This window comes from Trichosurus vulpecula, chromosome 1, assembly GCF_011100635.1.
Source record: "Trichosurus vulpecula isolate mTriVul1 chromosome 1, mTriVul1.pri, whole genome shotgun sequence".
NCBI lineage: Eukaryota > Metazoa > Chordata > Mammalia > Diprotodontia > Phalangeridae > Trichosurus > Trichosurus vulpecula.
In genome coordinates this window covers 551,920,947-551,948,472 of record NC_050573.1, presented here as the reverse complement: position 1 = coordinate 551,948,472, position 27,526 = coordinate 551,920,947, and the positions used below count along the sequence as shown (strand labels likewise).

The 27,526-nt window shown below is 39.8% G+C and overlaps 1 protein-coding gene across 1 annotated transcript in view; it reads left to right on the top strand.

The window, feature by feature from the left end:
- VPS35L (VPS35 endosomal protein sorting factor like) overlaps positions 1–23,955 on the top strand; it is a 122,017-nt gene extending 98,062 nt beyond the window's left edge. Inside the window, exons 29-31 of the mRNA XM_036741682.1 lie at positions 480–598; positions 22,540–22,686; positions 23,259–23,955. Coding sequence (XP_036597577.1) covers positions 480–598; positions 22,540–22,686; positions 23,259–23,357 — 365 coding nt within the window. The 3' untranslated portion in view covers positions 23,358–23,955. The remainder of the gene's footprint in view (positions 1–479; positions 599–22,539; positions 22,687–23,258) is intronic.
- The last annotated feature ends 3,571 nt before the right edge of the window (positions 23,956–27,526 follow it).

The following is a 27,526-nucleotide window of genomic DNA, read 5'->3' as shown; positions in this document are numbered from 1 at the left end:
CATACATTGGATTATTTTAGGCCCCTGTGCTGAGTGGAGGACCACAGAGGTACTCCAGCTTCCATGCTAGCATTCCCTTGATCTCTCTCGTTTCAGGTGTGACTGTGGTTTATAAAGTGCTCTAAGGTGATGGGGAATGTGTACTTTGAACATAGCTAATGAAATGGATTTTTTTTATTCTTCTTCAAAAGCTACTGAGCAGATTCACTTTTTGTAACATGGGTTCCATTAGTAGCCAGTGGGAGGGAAAGTACAGCACTGCAGGGTCTCCGGCTCAGGCTCTCTGATGATAATATGTTTTCTTTTTAGTAACCGAGTTCCCAGGCCCAACAGGAACTTGGTTAGGACATTTCCATTTTGTTTTCCAAATTTCCCCATCATCTGTCGATGCTGTTTTTTCTCCTGACTCCCTTTCCCTTGGAAAAAGATAAAAGTTTTCTCGGGATAGATTTCTCATGTTTCATTGTTTGTCCACTTAGTTGATTCCAACGACAGCCTGTATGGGGGAGACTCAAAATTTCTGGCTGAAAACAACAAGCTTTGTGAGACCGTGATCACACAGATCCTAGAGCACCTCAAAGCCCTGGGAAAAGATGAGGTACGTTGACTTGACCACCATTTGCACTGTACTGCTGTGAGAGTATATGGCCTTCCAGGTGTGAGATGGAATATTTCCAGAATGGGACAAACTATGAGGGTTTTTATTGTTGGGGTTTCCCTGCCACGATTTGTTACTCAACTTCAGAGCTATTTTTGCACATATGGTTAAGATGTTACATATGGTGGTTGTTTATGATGGACGTAAACAGATCCAAGAAACCAGAATTGCCTTTTAATTAACTTATCGTCTTCCCATATATCCTTGCCCTAACAAAGAATTTGGGAAATGCATTTTTTATGCCAAACCTGTCGGCTTTAGTGAATTCAGAACTTACTCTTGACAGGAGGCATGGAGTCCGATCTTGCTTCTTCACCTGGATGATAGTTGCTTCGTTCTAGGGTTATGCTGACCGTAGTTTCCAACGTTATAAATTATGGATGGACCCTTGGTCCTTATTTGATCAGTCAGATTTAATTCTCTCCACCCTTTCCTCAGGTCTGACCTGTTTCATAAATTCAAAATACAGCCAAGGTGTTAAGTGCCTTCTGTTCTATTCGGTGAAAGTAATGGAGGGACAGAGAGTCAGCAAGCATAGCGTAATGGATAGAATGTTGGGTTTGCCTCTGACATAGAGTATCTCTGTGCCTAGGGGCACAAGTCTCTTACCCTTCCTTAGTCTGTTTCTCCATATAAAATGGAATCATCGTATATTTGGGACCTACCTCATAGGATGCATGTTATGCCTGTGATCATATCTTGGAAGCCCTTTGAATACTTCTTACTGTGTATCCCACATAAATTCCAGTTGTTAATATTATCATCATGATAATAGTGTTACTGCTTGTGACTAATATGCCCCTTGGATTTCCTTCCAATGGGGCTTTTCTTTACTTACCTATTCAAGTTTTCAGTTCAGGCAAATGAGGATTATGAGCTGTTTCACAGGTAAACACACAGATGACACTGACTGCTGCAGGCGTCAGACACGCAGGAGGGCTGCTATCCGGTGTTCTAGCACAGGCTAACTCTTGGTCCGGGCAGACAGGAAGACAGGAACGGAGTCATAATAAGGGGTTAAATAAGCTTAGTTTATTCTAGTCTAATCTTCTCAACGGGAGTTTGCCGATAATGGGAGCACCAGTGCCTACAGCATTCCCTAGTCATCCTTCTTTCAGGGGCCGGCAAGAAGTGGGGGCAGCTACCCCCATGTCTCGATGGGGTCAATCAAGACAGGCACAGCATTCTAGCTTGTGTGTTCCCCTAAATCCCCTCAAGCCTCAGCAGGGCTGGTTGAGGCAGGTACATGCATTCTTCTATGCCTTACCCACATCCCAAATCCCCACTTACTGACCAGTGCCCACCCGATTTATTGGGCAACAGACAAAGAAGGCATATTGCCGACAATAAGCTCACAGGTTTTACGTTACCTCATCCCTATATCTCACTGCGCAGTCACAGTGGATATTTACCAGCTGAACTCAGATGTTTTATCTTATTTAACATGATAATATGATGCACAAGTGCAGTGGTGTTTACAAGTCATGAGCCTGGGAAATACTATCTAACATTTGGGATCTAGAGATCGTTATGGCCATGGGTCCTGGAAACTAAACTCTAAGAAAGAATAACCAAAACCCAAAAATCGTCAATAAAAGTTTATTTTTAAATTGGAGAAAAAAGAAATAGTGCTCCTGTATGTAAGGTGGTTTTTAGTGTGTATGAAGTGGATTTTAGTGGCTCCCCTCTGCTGCTACCAGAGAGCCATACCACATAACAACTTTGAGTATTTCTAATGTTTTTTCACTCTGACATAAAAAAGAGGATGGTCTGGTTTTTTGTTTATTCTCATCAATATTTGAGTTGAATTTATGACAATAACTCCTGATAATATAGTGTTTTAATATTCACTTTCCTCACGATGACTCTGTGAAGTAATTAGATCCCTTTAACAAATGTGGACATTGAAGTTCTTACAAATATAAATTGGCCTCTTGAAAAACAAAATCCCTTTCCTCTGATGCTTCCCAGCCTTTAAACTCATTCCCAGCTAGCCGCTCTTTATTTCTCTCACCCAAATGAACTTGTCGGCTCTTCTCCAGCTTCCCTTCTCACAAGTTCCCCCTTCTTGAATCGCAGTGTTTCTGTTGGGGGTCTTTTCATACACAGCTCCTGCTGCCCCTCTGCTCCACCCTTGGCACGATCTCCTGAGGGGAAGAAGAAGATTAGAGTGATCTGCCATACACATTTATAAAGTGTAGGTCTTTTTGAAAAAATGACACCTTCCCTTACCCCCAGCCCATCCCCCCATTCCCACCACACATCCCAAGAAATTTTTTTTTAATCTAAACTCTTTGGAGATAAAAGGTAATGTAAGGTAGTACTAGCGTGAGAACAGACTTTTTGGGGGCAACCCTATTCCCTACGCTTTCTCCATTCTCTGAATACTAGGGGCTATCTAGGGATTATAGATCTAGCCGGAAGAATGCCCATCTAAGATGTCCAGCCTCCTAATCATACCGATGAGGAAACTGACACTGAGGGAGATGAAATGACTTGTCTCAGAGTCATACAAGAAGTGCAGATCAGAGGTGGGATTTGAGCTAAGTCCCTTTTCCCTTTTCCCGGTATTGTACTGCTTCCCTGAGTAAAAGTTCTATATTTATAGTTAATAAGAGCAAAGACACTGAAATCTCTCAGCTCTGATCTCTTGAAACTCCACATAGCTTACACTTTTTTTGAGGAGTGTGGCTTGCCACTGCACATTATTTATTGGGGAGTCTTATTAATCCAGCTTTCAGCCCTAAGGATTCTGTTCAATGATTTATGTCAGTGGAAGTTTTGAAAAAACAGGGTGGGGGGAGAGCAGGGGCAATGGGGACTCATCATGTCAATTAAAAATGGCATTACAATAGGAATAACAGTTCTTTTTACAGATTAGTGCTGCATCAGAAATGCTCAAGGAAAAAGAGTCAGAATTTCCTCTTCTTGTGATTATGGGTTTGGTAGTTTTTGGTCTGAAGGAGAATCTTACCATTTTGAGGAAAGAGTTGGGGACACTGTCCAAATTTCCTGCCAATGTGGTAATTCTCACTGTGTCTTCTCTGACTGATGGTAATTCTGCTGCTGCTTCAGTAATCTTGGATGCAGTGAATTATGCCCTTGTGGAGAGACCATGTGGTATGGCAAATGACCCCTGGGAGGGGAGTTGGGAGACCCAGGTTGAGTTTTGTGCTTTGCTGCTAATGTTGTGTGGTCTTAGACCTAAAATGTGGGAATTAGATTCAGTGCATTCAAAGGTCCTTTCTAGCTGCTAAATCTCAGTGTCCTTGTCTGAGTGACCTTTTTGGTTTCTCGCAGTGATCCTTACCTTTTGTAAATCCTTGTAATACCTTAGATTCTTCTCCTAAAGATTAGGTTTTATTCCTATGAAAAGTTGTGAGAGCCATAGCCCTTTTCCTTTACTTGCTAAGGCTTTAGTCTTACCTTCACTTTGGAGGCCAGATAGGGAAGTAATAGAATTTTGGTGAGAGGGATCCAAAACAAATGTGCAGGATTTGTTTGAAAATAAACTTCACCCAGTTGCCAATAGCTCTCTGTTTAACCAAGATTGCTGCTGGTGATGTAAACTAATAGGAACCTTGTTCTTGGCCCTAGAACACCCAGACTAAATATAAATCCTAAGCAGCATAAATGTAGATGATAATGTTTTGGGGATGGAGAAAGGTAATGCAGCTTGGAATGTGCCGTACTCACCATTTAAAAATAAGTTCTAGAGAAAATAGGGAACTTTGGGAGTATTTTCTGGGAACATTTTGATTTTATAGAACAACAGGTGTTCCTATCTGAGATGACTGAACATGTGGATATTTATATTATAGATAAGATGTGGATTGATTTGAAACTCAAAGTTTATATCTTTCACCAAAGGACAGTGTGAAAATCTGTACAGACCAACTCCCTGTAGTAACTCAGCAAGCATTAGAGCTATTGCTCATCCACAGTAGAAGGGCAGAAAAAGCCGTGTCAGATTTCTTCCTGCACAGCAGGGAGTGACATTTAGAGCTATGGAGAACAACCTTAATGTGGAACTTGATGGTTTCAAGTGACTCTTCTTTTGGCTTGAACACTGTGGGGACCCTGCTTCACGATGTCTTCACAAGGGGATCATCATGGTGCTTTAATGAAGAACTTGATGCAGTTGTTTGGGTTGAGGTGAAGCTGGGGACCAATCCAGACTAATTTTTTTAAATTAAATTAAATTTTTTTTCGCATTTCTATTTATTTTAGTTTTCAACATTCACTTCTAAATTTTCTCCCCATCTCTCTCCTGCCCCCATCCTATGATAGCATGCATTCTGATTACCCCTTCCCCTTCTTTTCTCCCTTTTATCATTCCCCCCTTACCTCTGTCCCTTCTCTTATGCCCTTCCCTTTCTATTTTTCTGTAGGGTAAGATAGATTTCTATACCCCATTGCCTGTGTATCTTATTTCCCAGTTACATGTAAAAACAATTTTTGACACTTTTAAAAAAAATCTTGAGTTCCAAATTCTCTCCCTTCCTCCCTCCCTCCCTCACTCTCATTGAGAGGGCAAGCAATTAGATATAGGTTATACATGTATAGTCATGCAAACCACTTCCCTAATTTGGCTTAAGCCAAATCTGATGAGAGGTTCACTCATTCCTTCCCACCTTCCCCCTCTGACCCTCCTCTATAAAAGCTTTTTCTTTCCTCTTTTATATGAGATGGTTAACCCCATTCTACCACTCCTTTTCTCCTTCTCCCAGTACATTCCTCTCTCACCCCTTAATGTTATTTATTAGATATCATCCTTTCATATTCAGCTCACCCTGTACCCTCTGTCTATACATATTCCCTCCAACTACCCTAATACTGAGAAAGGTCTCATGAGTTACAAATATCATCTTTCCATGTAGGAATGTAAATAGTTCAACTTTAATAAGTCTCTTATAATTTCTCTTTCCTGTTTATCTTTTCATGCTTCTCTTGATTCTTGTATTTGAAAGTCAGATTTTCTATTCATTTGTGGTATTTTCATCAAGAATGCTTTAAAATCCTCTATTTCATTGAATGTCCATTTCTCCCCCTGCCCTGAAGTATTATACTCAGTTTTACTGGGTAGGTGATTCTTAGTTTTAATCCTAGCTACTTTGACCTCCAGAATATCATATTCCAAGCTCTCTGATACCTTAATGCAGAAGCCACTAAATCTTGGATTATGCTGATTGTATTTCCACAATAGTTGAATTATTTCTAGCTGCTTGGAATATTTTCTTCTTGACCTGGGAACTCTGGAATTTGGCTACAATATTCTTGGGAGTTTTCCTTTTGGGATCTCTTTCAGGAGGTGATCAGTGGATTCTTTCAATTTCAATTTTACCTTCTGGTTCTAGAATATTAGGGCAGTTTTCCTTGATAATTTCTTGAAATTATCATGGCTTTCAAGTAGTCCAGTAATTTTAAAATTATCTCTCCTGGATCTATTTCCCAGGTCAGTTGTTTTTCCAGTGAGATATTTCATATTGTCTTCTATCTTTTCATTCTTTTGGTTTTGTTTTATAATTTCTTGATTTTCTCATAAAGTCATTAGCTTCCATTTGCTCCATCCTAATTTTTAAGGAATTTTCTTCAGTGAGCTTTTGGACTTCCTTTTCTATTTGACCAGTTCTGCTTTTTAAGGTATTCTTTTCCTCATTGCCTTTTTGGACCTCTTTTGCCATTAGCCTATTTTTTATGGCGTTATTTTCTTCTGTATTTTTTTGGGTCTCCTTTAGCAAGTCATTGGCTTGTTTTTCATGGTTTTCTCGCATCACTCTCATTTCTCTTCCCAATTTTTCCTCTACTTCTCTAACTTCCTTTTCCAAATCCTTTTTGAGCTGAGACCCCTTTATATTTTTCTTGAAGGCTTTGAATGTAAAAACTTTAAATTTGTTGTCTTCTTCTGAGTGTATGTTTTGATCTTCTTTGTCATCAGAATAAGATTCTGTAGTCTGAGTCTTTTTCTGCTGCTTGCTTGTTTTCCTAGCCAATTACTTGACTTCTTAATTCTTTGTTAAGGCAGTTCTTTGGTTCCATTGTGGAGGGTATATGTCTCAAGCTTCAGGGGTTTTGTGCAGCTGTTTTCAGAGATACTTCTAGGAACCTATAAGTTTTCAGTTCTTCCAAAGTGGTGTGATCTAAGGAGAGGTGTTTACTCCTCTCCTGTTCTGTGCTCTGGTCAGTGAGTGACCACAAGCATTTTTTTTCTGTCCTGGAACTGTGAGGAGGGTTCCCTCTCTACCGCCACCACAAGCTCTGCTATGGTAGTGCTGCTCCTAACCCCAGAACTGTCAGCCAGGACTGCCACCCGGATGCAAGTGTGAGCAAAGCAACAGAATCCTGCTTCAGTGCCAGCAAAGACATCCTTGTAATCTTCTGATCAGTTATTCAATTCCCTTACCGTCTGTGGGCTGAGAGCTCTGGAAGCAGCAGCTACCACCACCACTGCTGCCACCACCCCAGGGCTGCCCTGGGGCTGGAGCTGGTCTGCACTTCTCTCTCACCCAGATCCCAACCAACCTTTCCCACTGACCTTCTAAGTTGTCTTGGCATGTGTAGGTTGAGAAGTCCGGAAACTGCCTCAGCTGCCAGTTATTCAATACCCTGACTCCTGCTCTGGTCTTTCTGAGGCCCAAGTCTGTGCTGGTGAAGCCCATGTTTGTACTGTGCTCCTTTTCTAGCCCAGCACAACAGACCTTTCCCATGGACCATCCACTCGCTTTTTGTTGGTTCTGCTGCTCTAGAATTTGTTTAGAGTCATTTCTTACAGATATTTGGAGGGGTTTGGGGGATAGCTCAAGCTCATCTTGGCTCCACTTCTCCACATATCCCAATCCAGACTCTTAACACTTCCTGCAAGTGACAGTTCTCATAGGAGAATTAAAAGAAACTCATTTTCTATTTAAAGCTTCCAAGGAGGGATTTTGAAAACTGTGCTGTACTGTTATAATGCTCTCTAGTGCCTTTCTGTCTTTTTAGTATCGGTCAACATGGTTTTTCATTACAGGAACATGTCCAGTGATATTGTTTTAAATGAATTGTAGTGTTTAAAGTACATAATATAGTTATTCAGAAGAGAGGTATAGTGGGACAGCTAGGTGGTAGTTGTATTCTTTGTTCCGATTTTAACAAGATTTTCCACTTCAATGAGTTTTAGTTTAAAAAGTCTCTCTCTTTTACTTGGCTTTACTTTGACATTTTCTTTTGGTGGTGTCCTTTTAGATCAAAGTAGAAAATGGTGTCATCTTGTTGCATGAAGAGCTGAATGTTGGCCACTGCAGCTGAATAGTGCTGAATCTTCAGAACTTGTCATTTTTACCCAGTTAGCACTAGCAGATGAAATGGGGGTCTTGCTTCCACCCCTATAGTAGAAGCACCTTCATTTCTTCTGTTTTCAAGGAGCTTGGATATTGCCAAAAATGACCTCTCTCTCAGTTTGATAAAGCCAGTATGCATTTGATTAAGCTGATAGTTATAGGTCATTTGCCTTTCTGCTTTCAGTGAGGGCGTCAAAGTCAAGTAAAATTTGTAATGTAGTGGATCAGACGTTATTATGCAGCTGCTTATTAAATAGGTATGGTACTTGTTTCTTTGTTGCAAAAGTAGAACTTTTGACCCAGCTGGGTGGGGATTTTCCTTTACAAATGAACAAACAGAAATTTATTCTCCTCTACCTCCCAACTCCCCCCCCCCCCCAAAAAAATTACACTCCAGAAAAGAGGGAAAATGAAATTGCAAATATCAATGATGCTATATTAAATTAAGCCAGGTCTAGACCATCAATGATAAACAACCTAACATTTGGAATTGAGGACCTAGCGGGTTTTTGGCCTGAATACTACGGAACAGAAAAAATTAGGACTGTGTATGAAAGCTAAAATTTCTAATAGCACAGTGCTTGATACACAGTAAACACTTAATAAAATGCTACATATAGCTTTTCTATTTTCCAAATTTAGTAGGGTAATTCCAGTACTGCCCTGCTTTTCTTTGTGTCTTTCTGATTTCATCTTCTCTTTTCTGGTTTTGTTTTGTTTTTTTTAATGATTTATGGAAACTTCTTTTATCTCCTTTTTTGTCTCTCTGGTTAGGTATCAAGACCATATTTATATCACTGAAAGAGATTGGAAGGCTCTCTTTTCCTATTTTTCAAAAAAATATGTAATAATGATGTTATTTGTTATTTGAATATTTGTTAGGTTTCACTTGTAAATCTATCTAGCCTTGGCGTTTTTCCCCCCTTGGGAATTCTTTTATGCTTGCTAAATTTCTTTTTCTGTTATTGAGTTATTTAAATAATTTGTTTCATATGTTAATCTGGGTATTTTATATTTAGTAAGGAGCTATTTCCTATCAGTTGTGAGTTTTTTTTTTGTATATCGTTAGGTAAAATAGTTTCTAACAATTAACTTTATTTCTTCTTCAGTTGTTATGAATTCACCTTTTTCATTTTTGATTGGGACAATTTTGGTTTTCCTCTCTTTAAAAAAAATCAGATGACCTAATTTTGTCGCAGCTAGTTTTCTTTATCAATTCATTTTTTTGTTTTCATTTTTGTTAATCTCTTTTTTAATTATCAGAATTTCTGCTTTTCTGTTTAATTGGGTGTTTTTCATTTCTTATTGTCGTAGGCTTTTGGTTGCATACCTGATTCTGTTATTTGTTCTTTCTCTGTTTTGTTGATTGTGTGGGACACAAGATTGTTTGTGAAAGCTTCCCATGAATAAATCAAGCAAGGTAATACTCAGATAGTACAAATTTAGTTAGGATGTAGACCTCACTAGGCCTAAGTTTCGTTTTCCTGTAAATCTTATGATTTCAGGGAAATCAGATGGTCTCCCCCTCTCCCCCTCCCCTAGCCCACTCCCATGCCATCATCTTAACATTGAGATTTCCCTATAAGGTAATTCTGTAGTTTCTGTGCTAGTATTGGATAAACTTATTCTGGGATAGATTGTGAGGCCACCTGTCCCAGCAAATAGGGACAGGGGTCCAGCCTCTAGGGGTGGAATTTCTTAGAATTGTTTGTACAAGGTTATATATCCCCTTGCTTGCCTTCTCCCCCTTGCCTCTCTGCACTACCATCCCACCCTGGTAGTGGGAGATGCCCAATTCTCGCGAGACTTGATCAAATAAAGCTTCTGTTTTGTTTCTACCTTGAGAAAACCGAGACACCTCTGTTTTTGTTTATTTTGAGCCTGTGGTTTGTCCCACACAGTTGGGGGCTCGTCCGGGATCCCCTCGATTGGGGGGGGTTCTCCTCACCAGGGAGCAGGATCCAGCGCGCACCACAAAGATTTATTGGGGGTTCCTGGTCCTGGTGTGGGGCTCCACCCAGTTGGGGGAAAATCCCGAAGAGAGGGACTCGGAGGAACAGAAGCTGTGCTAGGTTCCGACATTCCAAAAAGTAAGAGATAAGAGAAAAATCCGGCCGGCCGGTGTGGTGTGTGTTGAAGTCATAAACAAGTACGTGTACTCTCCAAAGGTAAGCACTCAGAGGTCTGGGGGTGAGTCTGTTGAGTCTCTGACTCGGGGAGTGCGGCAACGGCTCCCGACCAAATTAGGGTGGGATATAACCCCAACGCAAGGACGCTCTCAAGAACGCTTCGCGGGGGACTTCGGGGGAGTAGCTGCCCCCTGGGGAGTTGAGGCATGTGTGCCCTCCTCGTTCAGCTAAGTTCTGTTGAGTCTCTGACTCGGGGAGTGCGGCGACGGCTCCCGACCAAATTATGGGGAAAACCAATCTAAGTCTGTGCAGTCGGAGCACAAATGTGAGGTACCTTTAGGCAATCGATTGCAAAATTGGAATGAACAACAAAAGTAGAAAGGAAAATGGCCATAGACAAGAGCTCTTAAAATATTTGACCTAGGTGGGTGGAATGGATTTTTCCTGGTGTTTTGAGAAAAGCTCTCCCAGGGAAAACGAAAAACAAAAAGCTTTTGGATTTCTGTATCTTTGTGTCTGTGTCTGTCTGTATCTGTGCTTCTGTGTGTGTGTAATCTGACACCCTGTAATGTCCACTATCTGGCTTTCTCTCCCTCCCTGACTCCTCCTGGCATGCAGAGGAGCGGGAGGGCGGGGGAGAGAGAAAGAGAGAGAAAAATGTTTTCTTGTTTAAGTTATGTGATGGAAAAGGCAAGGTAAAGAGGAGTGTCAGGTCAGAATTAGAAAGAAATAAAGTATGTGCAGTTTTACAGGGGCTTTCATCAAAGTCCACCAGAAAGGAAAGGCAAGAAAGTTTAACCATGTAGGGAAGAGACGTGTGAAGGAAGTTTAAAAAAGGCATAATCTATTTGTACAAATAGTGTGAATAGAGGTTTTGAGAGTGCAAGGTGGAAACTTTTGGGAAGTTGTTTTAAAAAAATGATATATATATATATATATTGGGAAGTTGTTTTAAAAAAATGATATATATATATTGGGAAGTTGTTTTAAAAAAATGATATATATATATATATTTTTTTTATATATATATACACACATATATATATGTATATGCTCTTTATGTCTCCCTCCATCCCAGATCTGGCCAATTTGGAATGTGGAGAAATAAGAAAGAAAGCGGGAACTTTTCCCTTAAATTTAAGTGAAATGTGTTACTTCTAATTTGATGCTCAGAATTTATTATGCTATTTGGTACTAAGGCGAATTCGGAAAATGCATAGATATGAAAAAGAGACACTTTGAGCTCCCTAGTATGAGGAGAAAAGGAAAAATCTAGAATGTGTACTACGATGCATTGTAATTATGGTTTCCCAATTTTCAGACTTACGAACTTTAAGTAATGATCCTACAAATAGAATTGGAAAATATTTAATAACGTAAAGGTATTAAATAAATCTATAGAGTTAGTAAGTACTTTTTTTTACATAGAACTACAGAGATCCTTATGGGCAATTTAGTGACCCTTGTTCCTATTTGAATTTAAAAATGGCTTAAAGCTTCCAAAATAGAGAAATATGACCAGAGAATGAGAGCCAATCTGAACATATTTTACCCAAAAGACTGTTGCTTATTACATTCCTGAGAAACAGAAATACTTCCTAGAATAGGAATTAGCTCAATAGATATAGGTATTTCTAACTTGCTGTGATTTTCCTAAGTTTGTGACTTGAAAAGTTTAAAAAGTGATTCGGCTGCGAATATACAATAGAGAGTTGGCTCCTTTTCAAAAATAATTACCCCACTGACAACAGCCCTGGACCCCGGGCACCCTGAAGCCCACACTTCTAGGCAATTGCCCCCCCCCCCCCACTGGAACCTGGAATTTTTGCTCCTAGTCTTCCAAACCCGACAACCCTTGTTAGAAAGTAAAGATCTCTCAGAGACCCTCCTAAATGACTCCTTAGACCTTTAATTCAGGTGCTGGACTCTGCAGCTTCCCAGCACCTTCCCCCCCCCCCCCCCCGTTCCTCCCCCTTCCACCTTCAGTCCACAGCTAGGCTCTGCAACTATGAGGAGAGAAGAAAAGCCTCTATGCTTGGTAAGCCTAAAATATGTAATGATTTGGGAATGCAATTAATGTCATCTGAAAATCTTTCTATTTGTACTATTAGAGTGCTTCTAAATTGTAGTAAAATGTCCTATATTGCAAAACTTAAGTAACCGAAGATAGTGTTAGACAAAGCAATTATTAATCTGAATTTTGTCGAAGAGAAGAGAAGAAGAAAAAAAATGATATGAAAACAATTGTGTAAAACTGGTTAAGTTACTTCCTCAGCCTTAATTGCCGTTTAGAAGACCAGGTATTTTCTACTTTACCTGTAGTTAATGGAAGGTCACAGCTAAAACAATTCAGCCAGCACTTACTCGTAAGATTGTTAACTAGGTTATTTGGGATTACAGTTTTAATGTTAAAGACCAAGACAGTTCTGAAGAGATAAAAGAAATTATGTCCATCCGTCTTTTGGGCTAGATTTGTGGGTGGGTTCTATTAAATGGCTTATATGTGTGTGTGTGTGTGTGTGTGTGTGTGTGTGTGTACATATATATGTGTGTGTGTGTGTGTATATATATAATATATATATAGTGAGGTTTGTATGTCCCAGTACATGGTCAGTTGTTTCAGTATTTCTTGTTGTCTCATTGAGTTGTTTTGTGTTTGACCCATTTTGGTTTTTAGGGTAAGGCTTCCTGATGTTTACATTAAAGTATTGATTCTTCTTGCCATTCGTTCTTCCCGAGCTATTCCATTTTATATGCCTTATTTAATTTCTGCCAGATACACTTGTGGTTTTTGTAAGCAAGGGATTTTTTTGTTGTCTGAGGCTCTACTTGGACTTATTTACTCTTGGACATCTCTTGGTCCAAAGTATTTCTTCATTTCCTTTGACATTTTCTTCTGTTTGGTTTTTTCCTGTCTTTCAGACCTAAAAAATCCAAACAAAAGGTACATAGGAAAAAAAATTCAAGAACTAAATAGAACTTTAGAAGAAAACAAAGATGTTAGATTTCTGCTAATTACTAAATGGGAACAAAAAGAAGCTTGCATAGCCTTCAGTCATACATAGTACTTTTTAAAAACTGACCATCCAATCAGTCACTCAGGAGGGAGAGACGATGCAGGGAGATCGACCAGAAGGTGGGGTGATGTACCAGAGTGGTGGCAGTGGTGGAGGAGAGAAGAGGATGCACATGAAAGATGTTACAAAGATAGAATCCAGAGAATGTGTCAGCTGATTAGATATGGGGGAAGAGTGACACCACGATTACAAGCCTGAGTGACTGATTGGATGGTGGTGTCCTTGATAATAATGGGAAAGTTAGGAGGAGGGGAGAGGCTGGGTGGATAATGAGTTCCATTTCGGACATGATGAGTTTTCAATATCCATGAACGATCAGTCTGAGATGTCCAAGAGTCATGAGATATGAAACTTCAGCATAGAGATGACTTGAAACATACGATTTACAGAGAATTAAAATGAAAGGCTGGGGCAAAATCTGTTATGTTTAGGGTGAACTCAAAAAAGCAAGGGTAGCCATCATGATTTTAGATAAGGGTACAGTACAGGTAAACAGGATAAAAAGAGAAACAACATTATACTTAAAGGCACCAAAAACAATGAATCAATATAAATACTTACCATATATGCATAGCATCTAAAAATTAAATGAACTGAAAGGAGAAATAAATTTTAAAATTATACCAGTGTGAGACTTTAATATATCACTTTCAGACCTAAAAAATCCAAACAAAAGGTACATAAGAAAAAAAATTCAAGAACTAAATAGAACTTTAGAAGAAAACAAAGATGTTAGATTTCTGCTGATTACTAAATGGGAACAAAAAGAAGCTTGCATAGCCTTCAGCCATGCATAGTACTTTTTAAAAACTGACAATGTACTGGGACATAAAAACCTCTCTCTCTCTCTCTCTCTGTCTATACATATATATATATATATACATACATACATATATGTAAACACACACACACACACACACACACACACATATATATATATATAAGCCAAAATTCATCATTTATTGACCACAGTGCAATAAAATGAAAATTGAACACAAAATTAATTGGGTGACTAGAACTAATTAATTGAAGACTGAATAACCTAATCCTAAAGAACTGATGGGTCACAAAAATAGAAACAGAAAATTTCATCAGATAAAACAACAATAATGAGGTAACATACCAAAACTCATGGGATATAGCTAAAGCAGTCCTTGGAGAAAAATTTATAACCTTAAATGCTTTCATCAACAAAACAGAGAAGGACCTGAGTTTAAATCCTGCCTCAGACACTTACTAGCTATATGACCCTGGACAAGCCACTTCACCCTGTTTGCCTCAGTTTCCTCATCTGTAAGAAGAGCTAGAGAAGGACATGGCAAACCGCTCTGGTACCTTTGCCAAGAAAATCCAGATGTAGTCATGAAGAGCCGGAAACAACCAAACAGGACTGAACAACAATGAGGATCAGTGGCAGAGAACGTTTTAAGTCAAGCTATTTGCATATATTGTGAGTGTACTTTAAATTCTAAGCAGGATGAAATCTTATTCCCCAAAATAGCAAACGAACTGACGCATTGGAATTTAAAAAATACTGAATGAAATCACAAGCCCAATAAAAAAAATCATAAAGCATTAAAGTTCAAACAAAAGTCAATATAAATGACACTCCAAATTGGGCAACTTTGGATTAAAGCAACCCATGACCCCTTTGTGCAACAGCAAATCCCAATTTTGAAACTGATGACATTCCATCCTCTACTCATTTGTCAAATTTATTTTCCTAAAGCATGGGTCTGATCATGTCATCTCTTTACTCATTAAACTCCTGTGGTTCCCTGTTATGTCGAGGAACAAAGAGAAAATCCTCTGGCTTGTAAAGACCATCACAATCTGGCTTTTTTGCCTTTTAGAATTTCTTATTCTAAATGCCCTTCTCCTTTATGGTGGCAGCTGCCAGTTCTTGCATGTATGATCATTATTGTGGCTCCTTGGTACTTGTACTGTTTCTTTCTGGCTATGTGCCTGCAGTACTTTTTCCTTTGGCCTAGAAGTTATGGATTTTGGTTGTGATGTTCTGGGAGTGTTCATGCATGTAACAAACAGAATATCAAAAAAGTTCAAGGAGAGATAATCTAAGAATCAGACTACTTAAAAATCATTAACTCCTCCAAAAACTTGGTCACCATACTTTAAAAAATCCTAAGTGAAAACCCTGCAGAAATCTTAAAACTAGAGGGCAGAGTAAAAGTAGAAAGAATCCACTAGTCACCTTCTTAGAGAAACCTCACCATTTTTTCACCAGCATCCTTGTCTGTACTGAGGGCTTCTGCTTGGGTCATACTCTACTGCTGTACTCTTGGATGGTGTGGGCAGGCCCTGCTTGATTTTGAGGGTGGTAGCTGAGACTAGACCCCACCTTCTATAGGGATCATTTGGCCTTGTCTGCTGCTGTGGAGCAGGCCTAAGTTGTGTGGATGCTGGGTTTGGCCTGGGCTGCCTGGAGGCTGCTGCTTGGGGCTTTTTTCCTACTCCAGAGTTTCCTTGCTGCTAGAAGCTTTGTCATCTGAACCTGGGAAAGAAGATTTAGATTTTATTATACTGAATGATCTTTGCCATTTTGGTTAGGATTTTATCATCTTAGAGAAGTGACAGAATGTTTGGCCACAAGTTCCAAATTAGAAACTATAAAAAAATAAAGGTCAGCTTTGTCATCAGTTTCAAAATTGGGATTTGCTGTTGCACAAAAGGGTCATGGGTTGCTTTAATCCAAAGTTGCCAAATTTGGAGTGTCATTTATATTGACTTTTGTTTGAACTTTAATACTTTATGTTTTTTTTTTATTGGGCTTATGATTTCATTGGTTTAGAGAACTCCAGGGTCAGATACTCCCTCTGCCAGTGCAGGTTGGCAACCACTCTACAACTTGATTTTAAAAAAGTGAATGAGAAATGAAGGGTCTTGTCCAGTCAGAGGCGGGGCTTCTACCCGACTCCTCCCATCTCTGCGGCTGGCTCTGGAGGTTCTGTGAGCTACCCTAACAACTGTAGATCCCCTTCTTAATTTGCCAGATTTTCTGTATTTATGGAGCAAAAGCAGTCCATAGGAAATCACCATAATTAATCACAGGTTTTAGTATTTTTTAAATTCCAGTGCGTCAGTTCGTTTGCTATTTTGGGGGAAAAGATTTCATCCTGCTTAGAACTTAAAGTACACTCACAGTATATGCAACTAGCTTGACTTAAAATGTTCTCTGCCACGGATCCTCGTTGTTTGGTCCTGTTCGGTTGTTTCCGGCTCTTCATGACTGCATTTGGATTTTCTTGGCAAAGGTACCAGAGCGGTTTACCATGTCCTTCTCTAGCTCTTCTTACAGATGAGGAAACTGAGGCAAATAGGGTGAAGTGACTTGTCCAGGGTCACACAGCTAGGAAGTGTCTGAGACGGGATTTAAACTCGGGTCTTTCTGGTTCCAGGCCTGGTCCTCTGTCTGCTGTGCCTCCTACATGCCCTACCTTGCATGTAATTAGCTAGTAATGGGCATGAGGATTGTAACTTCAGCAATTTGGGATGTACTTTTTATGTTTTCTACTCACCTTTAATTTTTTTCTGTATTAGAGTTTATTGTTCAATTTTTAGTCAGTTTTATTTTCTGAACCTACATTTGATATTATGGGGGTTAGATAAGGTTCAGTTGATTCAGGAAATATTTATTAAGTGCCTTCAATCTTCCAGGCATTGTGCTAAATGTTGGGGTTACAAAAAGAGGCAAAAGATAGACCTTCTCCTCAAAGAGCTTACAATCTAATGGGGGATACAACATGCAAACAAATGTATATAAAGCAAGCTCTACACAGGATAAATTGGAAATAGTTAAAAGAGGGGAGGCACTGGAATTAAGAAGGTTGGAGAAGGCTTAGCCAGTAGAAGGAGGGATTTTAGTTGAGACTTAAAGGAAGCCAGGGAGATCTGTAGTAGGAGTGGAGGAGGGAGAGCATTCCAGGCATAGAGGACATGTACAGAAAATATCTGGAGTTGAGAAACGGAGTGTCTTGTTTGTGGAACAGTCAGGAAGTTAGTGTCTCTAGATTGAGGAGTACATGCTAGGGAGTAAGGTATAAGAAGACTGGAAAGGGAGCAAGGGGCAGGGTTATGAAGGATTTTCAATGCCAGATAGAGCATTCTTGTGTTTGATTCTGAAGGTGATATGAGCCACTGGAGTTGATAGAGTGTCATGATCAGATCTGCATTTTAGGAAAATCACTTTAGTGGCTGAAGAGAGAATGGATTGGAGTGGGAAGGACTTGAGGCAGGTTGGCCAACCACCCTGTTAATACAGTAATCCAGGCGTGAAGTGATGAGACCCTAAACCAGAATGGTGTCAGTGTCAGGGGAGAGAAGGGGACGTATTTGAGAAATGTTACAAAGGTGAAATCAATAGGCCTTGGCAACAACTTAAATATGGGGTGTTTGTGAGGGAGAGGGATGGACTGGGAGGGCAGTATTGCCCTCTACAGCAATAGGAGGAAGTAGGAAGGGCAGAGGAGGATTTAGGGGAAAACATAATAAGTTCTGTTTTGGATATATCGAATTTAAGATGTCTGCTGGACACACAGCTCAAGGTGTCTGAAAGGCAGTTGGAGATGTGAGATCAAAGGTCAGCAGAGAGACTGGAGCAGGACGGTTAGATTGGAGAATCCTCAGCATAGAGATGGTAATAAGTCCAGGGGAGCTGAGGAGAAAACCAGTGACTTTGGTAGATTTAGGCACAACATTTCAGCAAAATGACCCTTGCGGTTTATGTAGAAAGAAGCATGATTCATCCCTGTCTCTTGGAGCATCTGAAGAAAGGTTCAGTTGTTAGTTATTCATGCCATTAAAGCAATGAGCCTTCTAGGGAGTGGGAGGAGATTCTGAGAAGGCCCCTGAGCTTATTTCCTAAGCTATTGTTGGCATGGCTGGGGAGCATGTGCCTTTTAATTCAATTTAATAAATATTTATTGAGCCTCTTCTATACTAGAGGCAGTGAAGGGGATACATGAAATATAAGCTATCCTCCCTGGTTCCATGGAGCTTACCATCTTCTGAAGTGGAAGGGAGCAGATAAGGACTGATTAATGTGAAGTCAAATGTGATGAAGGTGGGGGGTGGGGAACAAAGGAAATGTAATGAAAATCGAAAGAAGAGGGGGATCGTTTCTAGCTTGGGGTGGGGCAGGACGGATCAAGATTGAAACCTGGAAGCACTGTGGTCATAATAAGAATTAATCAAATGTGACTTCTTTACCTTGGTGGGGGACTGTGGAATATTGAATATACTGTCAGGTGCAGATATTTTGGTTGGTCTTACAAAACTATTTCTTTTTGAATCTTTGTTGAAAGAAAAAAACCCCTGGATTAGTGTGTGGGATAGATTTGGGAATGTGATATAAAAAGAAGAGTCTAAAGAGTTGGGGGGAAATCATTGGCATTCAAAAAATGGTAGCACAGTGGTGTTCAACTGACAAAGATGCTGGGATGTGTCTAAATGTGTCCCTCTTTACTGTGGTTTGTGCCCACCTTTCCATGGGTGTTTTTCTGGTTAACCGTGTCCCAGGTTTATGTGGAGGCAGGGGGACAATATTTTGTAGCTGTGCAATCTTAGTAAATGTCTTTGCAAAGAACCACTTGTCTGGTGGTGGATAAAGCATGAACAAAGGCAGCAGTGGGAAATAAAGATTTGTTTGAGGAATGATTTAAATCCCAACTTAGCTGGAGTGGAGTCATGTGAAAGATAGAGCTAGACAGTTGAATCATTAGGGCCTTAAATGCCAAGCTAAGGAGTTTGACTTTATTTTTATGAGTGAGAAGTGTCTGTGTAGGTTATTAGTGTTAAGGATAAAGCCACCTGATTGGCATAATCTGGTATTTTGATTAATACTAATTACATTAATGACTCCAGGCAGAAACTTGAGCTTTATTTTAGATTTATTAGTGTTATAATTGAAATAAAGGTAAAATGGGGCACGAAGATCTAAGCATGATCAATTTATTGACAAGGCATGAATTTGCCAATAAACAGGGTCTCAGCCCGCTCAGGAAAGCTAAGACTCTGAATGAGGGGGACAGCTTTCTTTGATAGACAAAAGGAGAAATATCTGGAATAGAAGGCAGCATCATAGATTGGAAAACAGTGTTACTGCCTGCAAAGTCTGTAGCATCATCGGTGTGAAGAATCATAGGTGAGATTGGCTGGAAATTGGGAACAAAGGGCTAGCAACAACCCCTCCTTCCATTCTGTCACTAAGAACAGTTTAGCAGTAGTGGACCAGGCTTCCCTGGATAACAGACTAGACTCTGTGGCATCTAGCTGCACCCTTCAAGGACAACAGATTTCCTCGTAGCAAGAATGGAGCAGTAATCGGCAGGGGAACTGAACTTCTAAACTTAACTCAGAGACAACGAGCAATTTATAGGAAAGCTGAATTTCCAAACTCAACTCTGAGACAAATGAAACATGCCTTAGGCAGTTACAAAAATGTCAGCAATGATACAGAATGAAATCAATAACAAAATAGAGAAACCCAAAGAGTCCAGCTTTTCGGATGAGAACTCACTATTTCACAAAAACTGCTGGGAAAACTGGAAAATAGTATGGCAGAAATTGGGCATAGACCGATATCTTACTCCATATTCCAAAATAAAGTCAAAATGGGTTCACGACTTAAATTTGAAGGCTGATACTATAAGCAATTTGGGAGAGAAGGGACTAGTTTACCCGTCAGACTTGTAGTGGAGGGAAGAATTTATGACTAAACAAGAGATAGAGAACATTATGAAATACAAAATGGTAATTTTGATTAAATTAAATTGAAAAGTTTTTGTATAAACAAAGCCAGTGCAACCAAGATTAGGAGGGAAGCAGAAAATTGAGAAAGAATTTTTACAACCAGTGTCTCTGACAAAGGCCTCATCTCTAAAATATAGAGGGAACTAAGTCAAATTTATAAGGACACAAGTTATTCCTCCATTGATAAATGGTCAAAGGATATGAACAGGCAGTTTTCAGAGGAAGAAATTAAACTATCTATAGTCATATGTAAAAATGCTTGAAATCACTACTGATTAGAGAAATGCAAGTCAGAACAACTCTCAGGCACCACATCTCTCCTGTCAGATTGGCTAACATGTCAAAACAGGAAAATGATAAATGCTGGAGAAGATGTGGGAAAATTGGAACACTGTTGCATTGTTGGTGAAGTTGTGAACTGATCCAGCCGTTCCGGAGAGGAATTTGGAACTATGTCCAAAGGGCTATAAAAACGTACATTCCCTTTGACCCAGCATCACACAAGGGGAAAAAGGACCCGTATGTACAAAAATATTTATAGCAACTCTTTTTGTGGTGGCAAAGAATTGGAAATCAAGGGGATGCCCATCAATTGGGGAATGGCTGAACACGTTGTGGTATATGAATGTCATGGAATACCATTGTGCGATAAGAAATGAGGAGCTTCTAAGACAGCTCCAAAAGACTCATGATGGAAAAGGCTGTCCACATCCAGAGAATTACAGAATCTGAATGCAGATTGAAGCAAACTGTTGGCTCTCTTCTTTTTTTCCTTTGTTATTTTTATTTTTGGTTTTGTTACATTACATCTTTCTCACAGTTCATTTCATTGGTTATAATTCTTCTTTACAACTTGATTATTGGGAAAATAAGTTTAGTGTGAAGGTATATGTAGAACCTATATCAGACTACATGCTGTTTGGGGGGGGGCGGTGGAGCAGGAGAGGGAGGGGGAGAAAATTTGGAACTCAAAAACTTGTGGAGCTGAGAGTTGTAAACTGAAATCATTAATTCATTAATTTTTTTAATATTTATTTTTATTTTTAGTTTACAACAGACGGTTCTACATAATTTTGAGTTCCAGATTTTCTCCCCTCCCTCCCCAAGATGGCATGGAATCTCATATAACTACCATGTATAACTTCGCATTGAATTAATTTATACACTAGTCAAGTTGCGGAGAAGAATTATGACCAATGGAATGAATCATGAGAAAGAAGAAACAGAACCAAAAAAAAAAACCCAAAAACAGAAACAAAAGAGGAGAAAAAAGGCGAGCATGTTGTGTGCCTCAATCTGCATTCAAACTTCACAGTTCTTTCTCTGGGTGTAGATAGCATTCTCCATCGTGAGTCCCCTGGGGTTGTCCTTGCACCTTAGGTTGCTGAGAAGAGCGAAGTATGTCAGGGTTGGTCCTCACAGAATCCATATATCTGTGGCTGTGCACAACGTTCTCCTGGCTCTGCTCCGCTCACTCAGCATTATGTCGTGTAGGTTTTTCCAGATTGTTACGAAGTGCGTATCATCCCCATTTCTTATGGCACAATAATACTCCATTACCTTCATGTACCACAGCTTGTTCAGCCATTCCCCAATTGATGGGCATCCCTTTGATTTCCAATTCTTAGCTACCACAAAAAGAGCCGCTATAAATATTTTTATACATATGGGTCCCTTTCCCTCTTGTGTGATTTCTTTGGGATACAACCCTAGAAGTGGTATTGCTGGGTCCAAGGGGATGAACATTCCTGTGGCCCTTTGGGCATAGTTCCAAATTACTCTCCAAAATGGCTGGATCATCTCACAACTCCACCAGCAATGTAACAATGTTCCAATTTTCCCACATCCTTTCCAGCATTTATCATTTTCCTGTTTTGTTATTTTAGCCAGTCTGACAGGAGAGATGTGGTATCTGAGAGTTGTTTTGATTTGCATTTCTCTAATCAGTAGTGATCCAGAGCATTTTTTCATATGCCTATAGATAGCTTTAATTTCTTCCTCTGAAAACTGCCTGTTCATATCCTTTGACCATTTCTCAATTGGGGAATGGCTTTTATTCCTATATATTTGGCTCAGTTCCCTGTATATTTTAGAAATGAGGCCTTTATCAGAGATACTAGTTGTAAAGATTTTCTCCCAATTTTCTGCTTCCCTCCTAATTCTTGTTGCAGTGGCTTTTTTTGTACAAAAACATTTCAATTTAACATAATCAAAATTATCCATTTTGCGTTTTGTAATGCTCTCTATCTCTTGTTGGGTCATGAATTCTTTTCTTTTCCATAAATCTGATAAGTAAACTATTAATTCATTAATTTAAAAAATAACAGAATAATTTGATTTTCCCAATTTTCATTAGATATCTATATCTATTAGGCTTTCACTTCTGATTATAGAATCATAGTTTTAGAACCCCCTCACTTTATAGATGAAGAAACTGAGACTGGGGAAGATAAGTGACCAGCGTAATGGTGTGACAGATGCAGCGCCTTTTCCGCCAGGACAAGAGTATCACTTTGTCCCTTGATTCCAAGATGACTGCTTGTGGTTGGATGGCAAGATAAATAACTTGATTTTTTTTTCTATTTTAGACCCTGAAGCGCCAAAGCATTCTGGCTCTTTCCTTCTTTAACAGCATCTTAGCTCATGGTGATCTTCGAAACAACAAACTTAATCAGCTGTCTGTCAACTTGTGGAATCTAGCCCAGAGGCATGGCTGTGCAGACACCCGGACCATGGTAAGGGGGGCACAGGAAGCAATAGCCTTCCTCTTAAGCCACAAATGGTTTTACCATATATAAGGGGGTATCACAGAGCATTCTCCTGGTGAGGAAGGCTTACTAAAGAACTCAGAAGGTCCAGAGTAGAACCCTCCAATATGAGAGGTGATGATAAATATCTGACAGCTCCCTAGTCTTCCCTTTTAGAAAGGCCACAGACACATATTTTTGTGAGGTCACTTTCTTTGTAATCAGATCAGTTATAGTTGAAAAGTTTAATAATTTTGGAAGAAAATGCTGTATCTAAAGCAACATCTAACTCCTTGTAAAGTATAATGCATCTTTCTTGAGTGCACATAAAACACAGCTAACTCACATATAGAGTTTTGTTTAAAGGCTTTCTTTCCTCCTCCTTCCTTCAGAGTTCTTATGTGGTTTTTTTTGGGGGGGTGCGGGGTGCGGTTTGGCTGAGAAGTAGGCCTCTAGGCAAGAGTGGGTAAACTTACTCAGCTGCTTTGGCAAGTACCTTTGGGGAGTTGGGCCTGAGAATTATGAACCAGAAGGAAATATTGCTTTATTTTTCCTTTTAGGTGAAAACTCTGGAATATATCAAGAAAAGAAGCAAACAACCAGAAATGAGTCATTTGTCAGAACTGGCCCTTAGGCTCCCACTGCAAACCAGGACCTAACCAATACAGCTTCTCTCCTGAACCCTGAGCCCAGGGTTCTGTAGCTAAGTCAGGAAATACATATGTTATATCCTAGGCTCTCATTGGAATTTAGTCTTCTTTCATTTTAAGAATCCCCTGACACAGAGCAGATTGGCTTTTATTTGGCTTTGGTTTAAATATTCTGACAATGAAAAGAGGAATGTTAAAATCAGATTTCATTATATCATCAATTCACATCTGCCAATAAAGGGCATCTTAGTTTCTATTTGCAAATAACCTTTTAGATCTCAGCACTCAGCCTTTAATAAGTCTATAGGCCCTTTAAGAAGAAAAACTTAGTGCATGTAAAGGTGAAGAGCCCCCTAATACCTTTGCTTTTTTAAAGAATATCCTAAAATCCTATTTGGAAAGGCAGTTTGGGTTAGTAATGAAGAGAGTTAGGAAAAGCTGGGTTCAAATTATGCTTCATATGCTTCCTACTCATGTGGCAGTTCCAAATTACTTAACCTCTTGAAGCCACAGTTTCTTAATTAGTAATAGCTCTTACTTGTAGAACCTACCTCACAGGATTTGTGAGACTAAAATGAGGAAATGTACATAAAAGGCTTTGCAAACTTGTGTGTGTAAAATGTCTGTTATTTAAAAAGTCACTCCAGTATACTTATACCTATTCTCAGTTTTTTGATCTGTAAACAATTTTCATAAAACAGCCTTCTAGGGTTTTTTTATTTTTTTTTTTTATTTGATATTTTTTAGTTTTCAGCATTGATTTCAATAAGATTTTGGGTGGCAGATTTTCTCCCCATTTCTACCCTCTCCCCCACTCCAAGATGGCATATATTCTGGTTGCCTGGCTCCCCAGTCAGCCCTCCTTTCTGTCACCCCTTTTCCCCTTACTTTCTTGTAGGGCAAGACAGATTTCTATGCCCCATTGCCTGTATATCTTATTTCTCCGTTGCTCAGTAAAACAACCTTTTTTTTTTTTTTTTTTGAGTATCTGCTTTTAAAACTTTGAGTTCCAAAGGCTCTCACCTCCTCCCTCCCCACCCACTCTCCCTAAGAAGGCAAGCAATTCAACACAGGCCACACATGTATCATTATGCAAATCACTCCCATAAATAGTCATGTTGTGAAAGACTGACTATATTTTCTTCCCTCCTATCCTGTCCCCCTTTATTCAGTTTTCTCCCTTGACCCTGTCCCTTTTCAAAAGTGTTTGTTTTTGATTACTTCTTCCCCGTATCTGCTCTCCCTTCTATTGTCCTCCTTTTTTATCCCCTTCCCCCTACTTTCATGTGGGGTAAGATACCCAATTGAGTGAGTATGGTATTCCCTCTTCAGGTCAAATCCGATTGATGAGAGCAAGATTCACTCATTCCCCCTCACCTGCCCCCTCTTCACTTCCTACAGAACTGCTTTTCCTTGCCACTTTTATGTGAGATAATTTACCCCATTCTATCTCTCCCTTTCTCCTTCTCTCAGTATATTCCTCTCTCATCCCTTAATTTGATTTTACTTTTTTAGATATCATCCCTTCATATTCAACTCACCCTGTGCCCTCTATGTGTATATATACACACATACATATGTATATATATATACACACACACATACATACACACATACATATATATATATATATGTATGTATGTATGTATGTATATTCCCTTCAGCTACCCTAATAGGGTACCCTCTTGAATTACACACATCATCTTTCCATGTAGGAATGTAAACAAAACAGTTCAACTTTAGTAAGTCCCTTATGATTTCTCTTGTTTACCTTCTCATGCTTCTCTTGATTCTTGTGTTTGAAAGTCAGATTTTCTGTTCAGCTCTGGTCTTTTCACTGAGAAAGCTTGAAAGTCCTCTATTTTATTTAAAGTCCATATTTTGCCTTGGAGCATGATACTCAGTTTTGCTGGGTAGGTGATTCTTGGTTTTAATCCTAGCTCCACTGACCTCTGGAATATCATATTCCAAGCCCTTAGATCCCTTAATGTAGAAGCTGCCAGATCTTGTGTTATCCTGATTGTGTTTCCACAATACTCAAATTGTTTCTTTCTGGCTACTTGCAGTATTTTCTCCTTGGTCTGGGAGCTCCTAGGAGTTGTCTTTTTGGGATCTTTTTCAGGAGGTGGTCAGTGGATTATTTCAATTTCTATTTTACCCTTTGGCTCTAGAATATCACAGCAATTCTCCTTGATAATTTCTTGAAAGGTGAGGTCTAGGCTCTTTTTTTGATCATGGCTTTTAGGTAGTCCAATAATTTTTAAATTATCTCTCCTGGATGTATTTTCCTGGTCAGTGGTTTTTACAGTGAGATATTTGACATTGTCTTCCATTTTTTCATTCCTTTGGTTCTGTTTTATAATATCTTGATTTCTCATCAAGTCACTAGCTTCCACTTGCTCCAGTCTAATTTTTAAGGTAGTATTTTCTTCAGTGGTCTTTTAGACCTCCTTTTCCATTTGGCTAATTCTGCCTTTCAAGGCATTCTTCTCATTGTCTTTTTGGAGCTCTTTTGCCATTTGAGTTAGTCTATTTTTTAAGGTGTTATTTTCTTCGATATTTTGGGGAGTCTCCTTTAGCCAGTCATTGACTTGTTTTTCATGATTTTCTTGCATCACTCTCATTTTTCTTCCCAATTTTTCCTCTACTTCTCTTACTTGCTTTTCCAAATCCTTTTTGAGCTCTTCCATGGCCTGAGACCAGTTAATGTTTTTCTTGGAGGCTTTTGATGTAGGCTCTTTGACTTTGTTGACTTCTTCTGGCTGTATGTTTTGATCTTCTTTGTCACCAAAGAAAGATTCCAAAGTCTGAGTCTGAATCTGAGTATGTTTTCTCTGCCTGTTCATGTTCCCAGCCAATTACTTGACCCTTGAGCTTTCTGTCAAGGTATGACTGCTTGTAGAGAGTACTTGTCCCACACTTGAGGGGCTGTGCGTTTTTTTTCAGAGCTATTTCTACGTATCAAGCTCTGCCACACCAGTGTTCCTCCCCCAGGAACCACCAACCTGGACCACGACCCAGATCCAAGCAGCCTCTGCACTCTCACTCTGATCTACCACTTAATTCCTCCCACCAGGTGGGCCTGGGGCCAGAAGGAACTGCAGCTGGAAGCAGCCCCAAAGCTGCACTACTTATGTGCCCCTGGGGCTGGGGCTGACTGCACACTCCTTTCTCTCAGTTCTAGCAGTTCTACCCAACTAACCTTCTCTGTTGTCTTTGGTGTTTGTGGGTTGAGAAGTCTGGCAATTGCCACAGCTCACTGATTCAGGGCGCTAAGACCTGTTCCACCTGGCTCCTCATCTGGATGGTCTGGGCGCAGCCCACGCTAGTCTCTGCTCTGCTGTGCTCCCAGCTCTGTGCGATAGACCGTTCCCTGCAACCATCCAGGCTGTCCGTCGCTGGAGCCCTGCTTCCCTTTGCTGTGTCATGGGTTCTGCAGTTCTAGAATTTATTCAGAGCCATTTTTATAGATGTTTGGAGGGACTTGGGGGAGAGCTCACGAAAGTGCCTGCTTTCCAGCTGCCATCTTGGCTCTGCACCCCTTCTAGGATTTTTTAAAAGGCTAATATATTAATAACTAGATTTTAAAATCCTTCCTTTGATTGTAATTTTTCATCCTAAAATCTGTGAACTTTGTGGGGCTCTTTCCCTTGCAGGGGACATGGTATCTAGCATCAGGACTGCTTGTGTAGGAAAAACACATCCAGCAGTTGGATAGTCAGTTTAGATGGGTTTGAGTCAAAGTTGGAGGAGCAAAAGCACATTTGACAGACACAGCTACAGAGAAGCAGCTGTAGGAGTGTGAAAAGGGCGCCAGCTATGGATTCAAGAGAAAGCCTTGGCAATAAAAAATTGAGCTACAGGAAGAAGATCCTGGAAGTCCAGTTGAGCAACCTGTGAAGTACCCAAAAGAGCTTTGTGAGGACCCAGTCATAGAGCTGAGCGGCCTTGGCCTTATGTCTAAATATGTCCCTCTTTACTGTGGTTTGTGCCCACCCTTCCATAGTTGTATTTCTAGTTACCTGTGTGCCAGGTTTATGTAGGGGCTGGGGGACAATATTTTGTAGCTATGTCATACTAGTAAATGTCTCTGCAAAGAGCTACATGTCTGCTGGTGGATTAAGGAAAGCATGAGTTGAGGCTTATGAGCTACACTCACAGGAATTGGTACCTAGGGA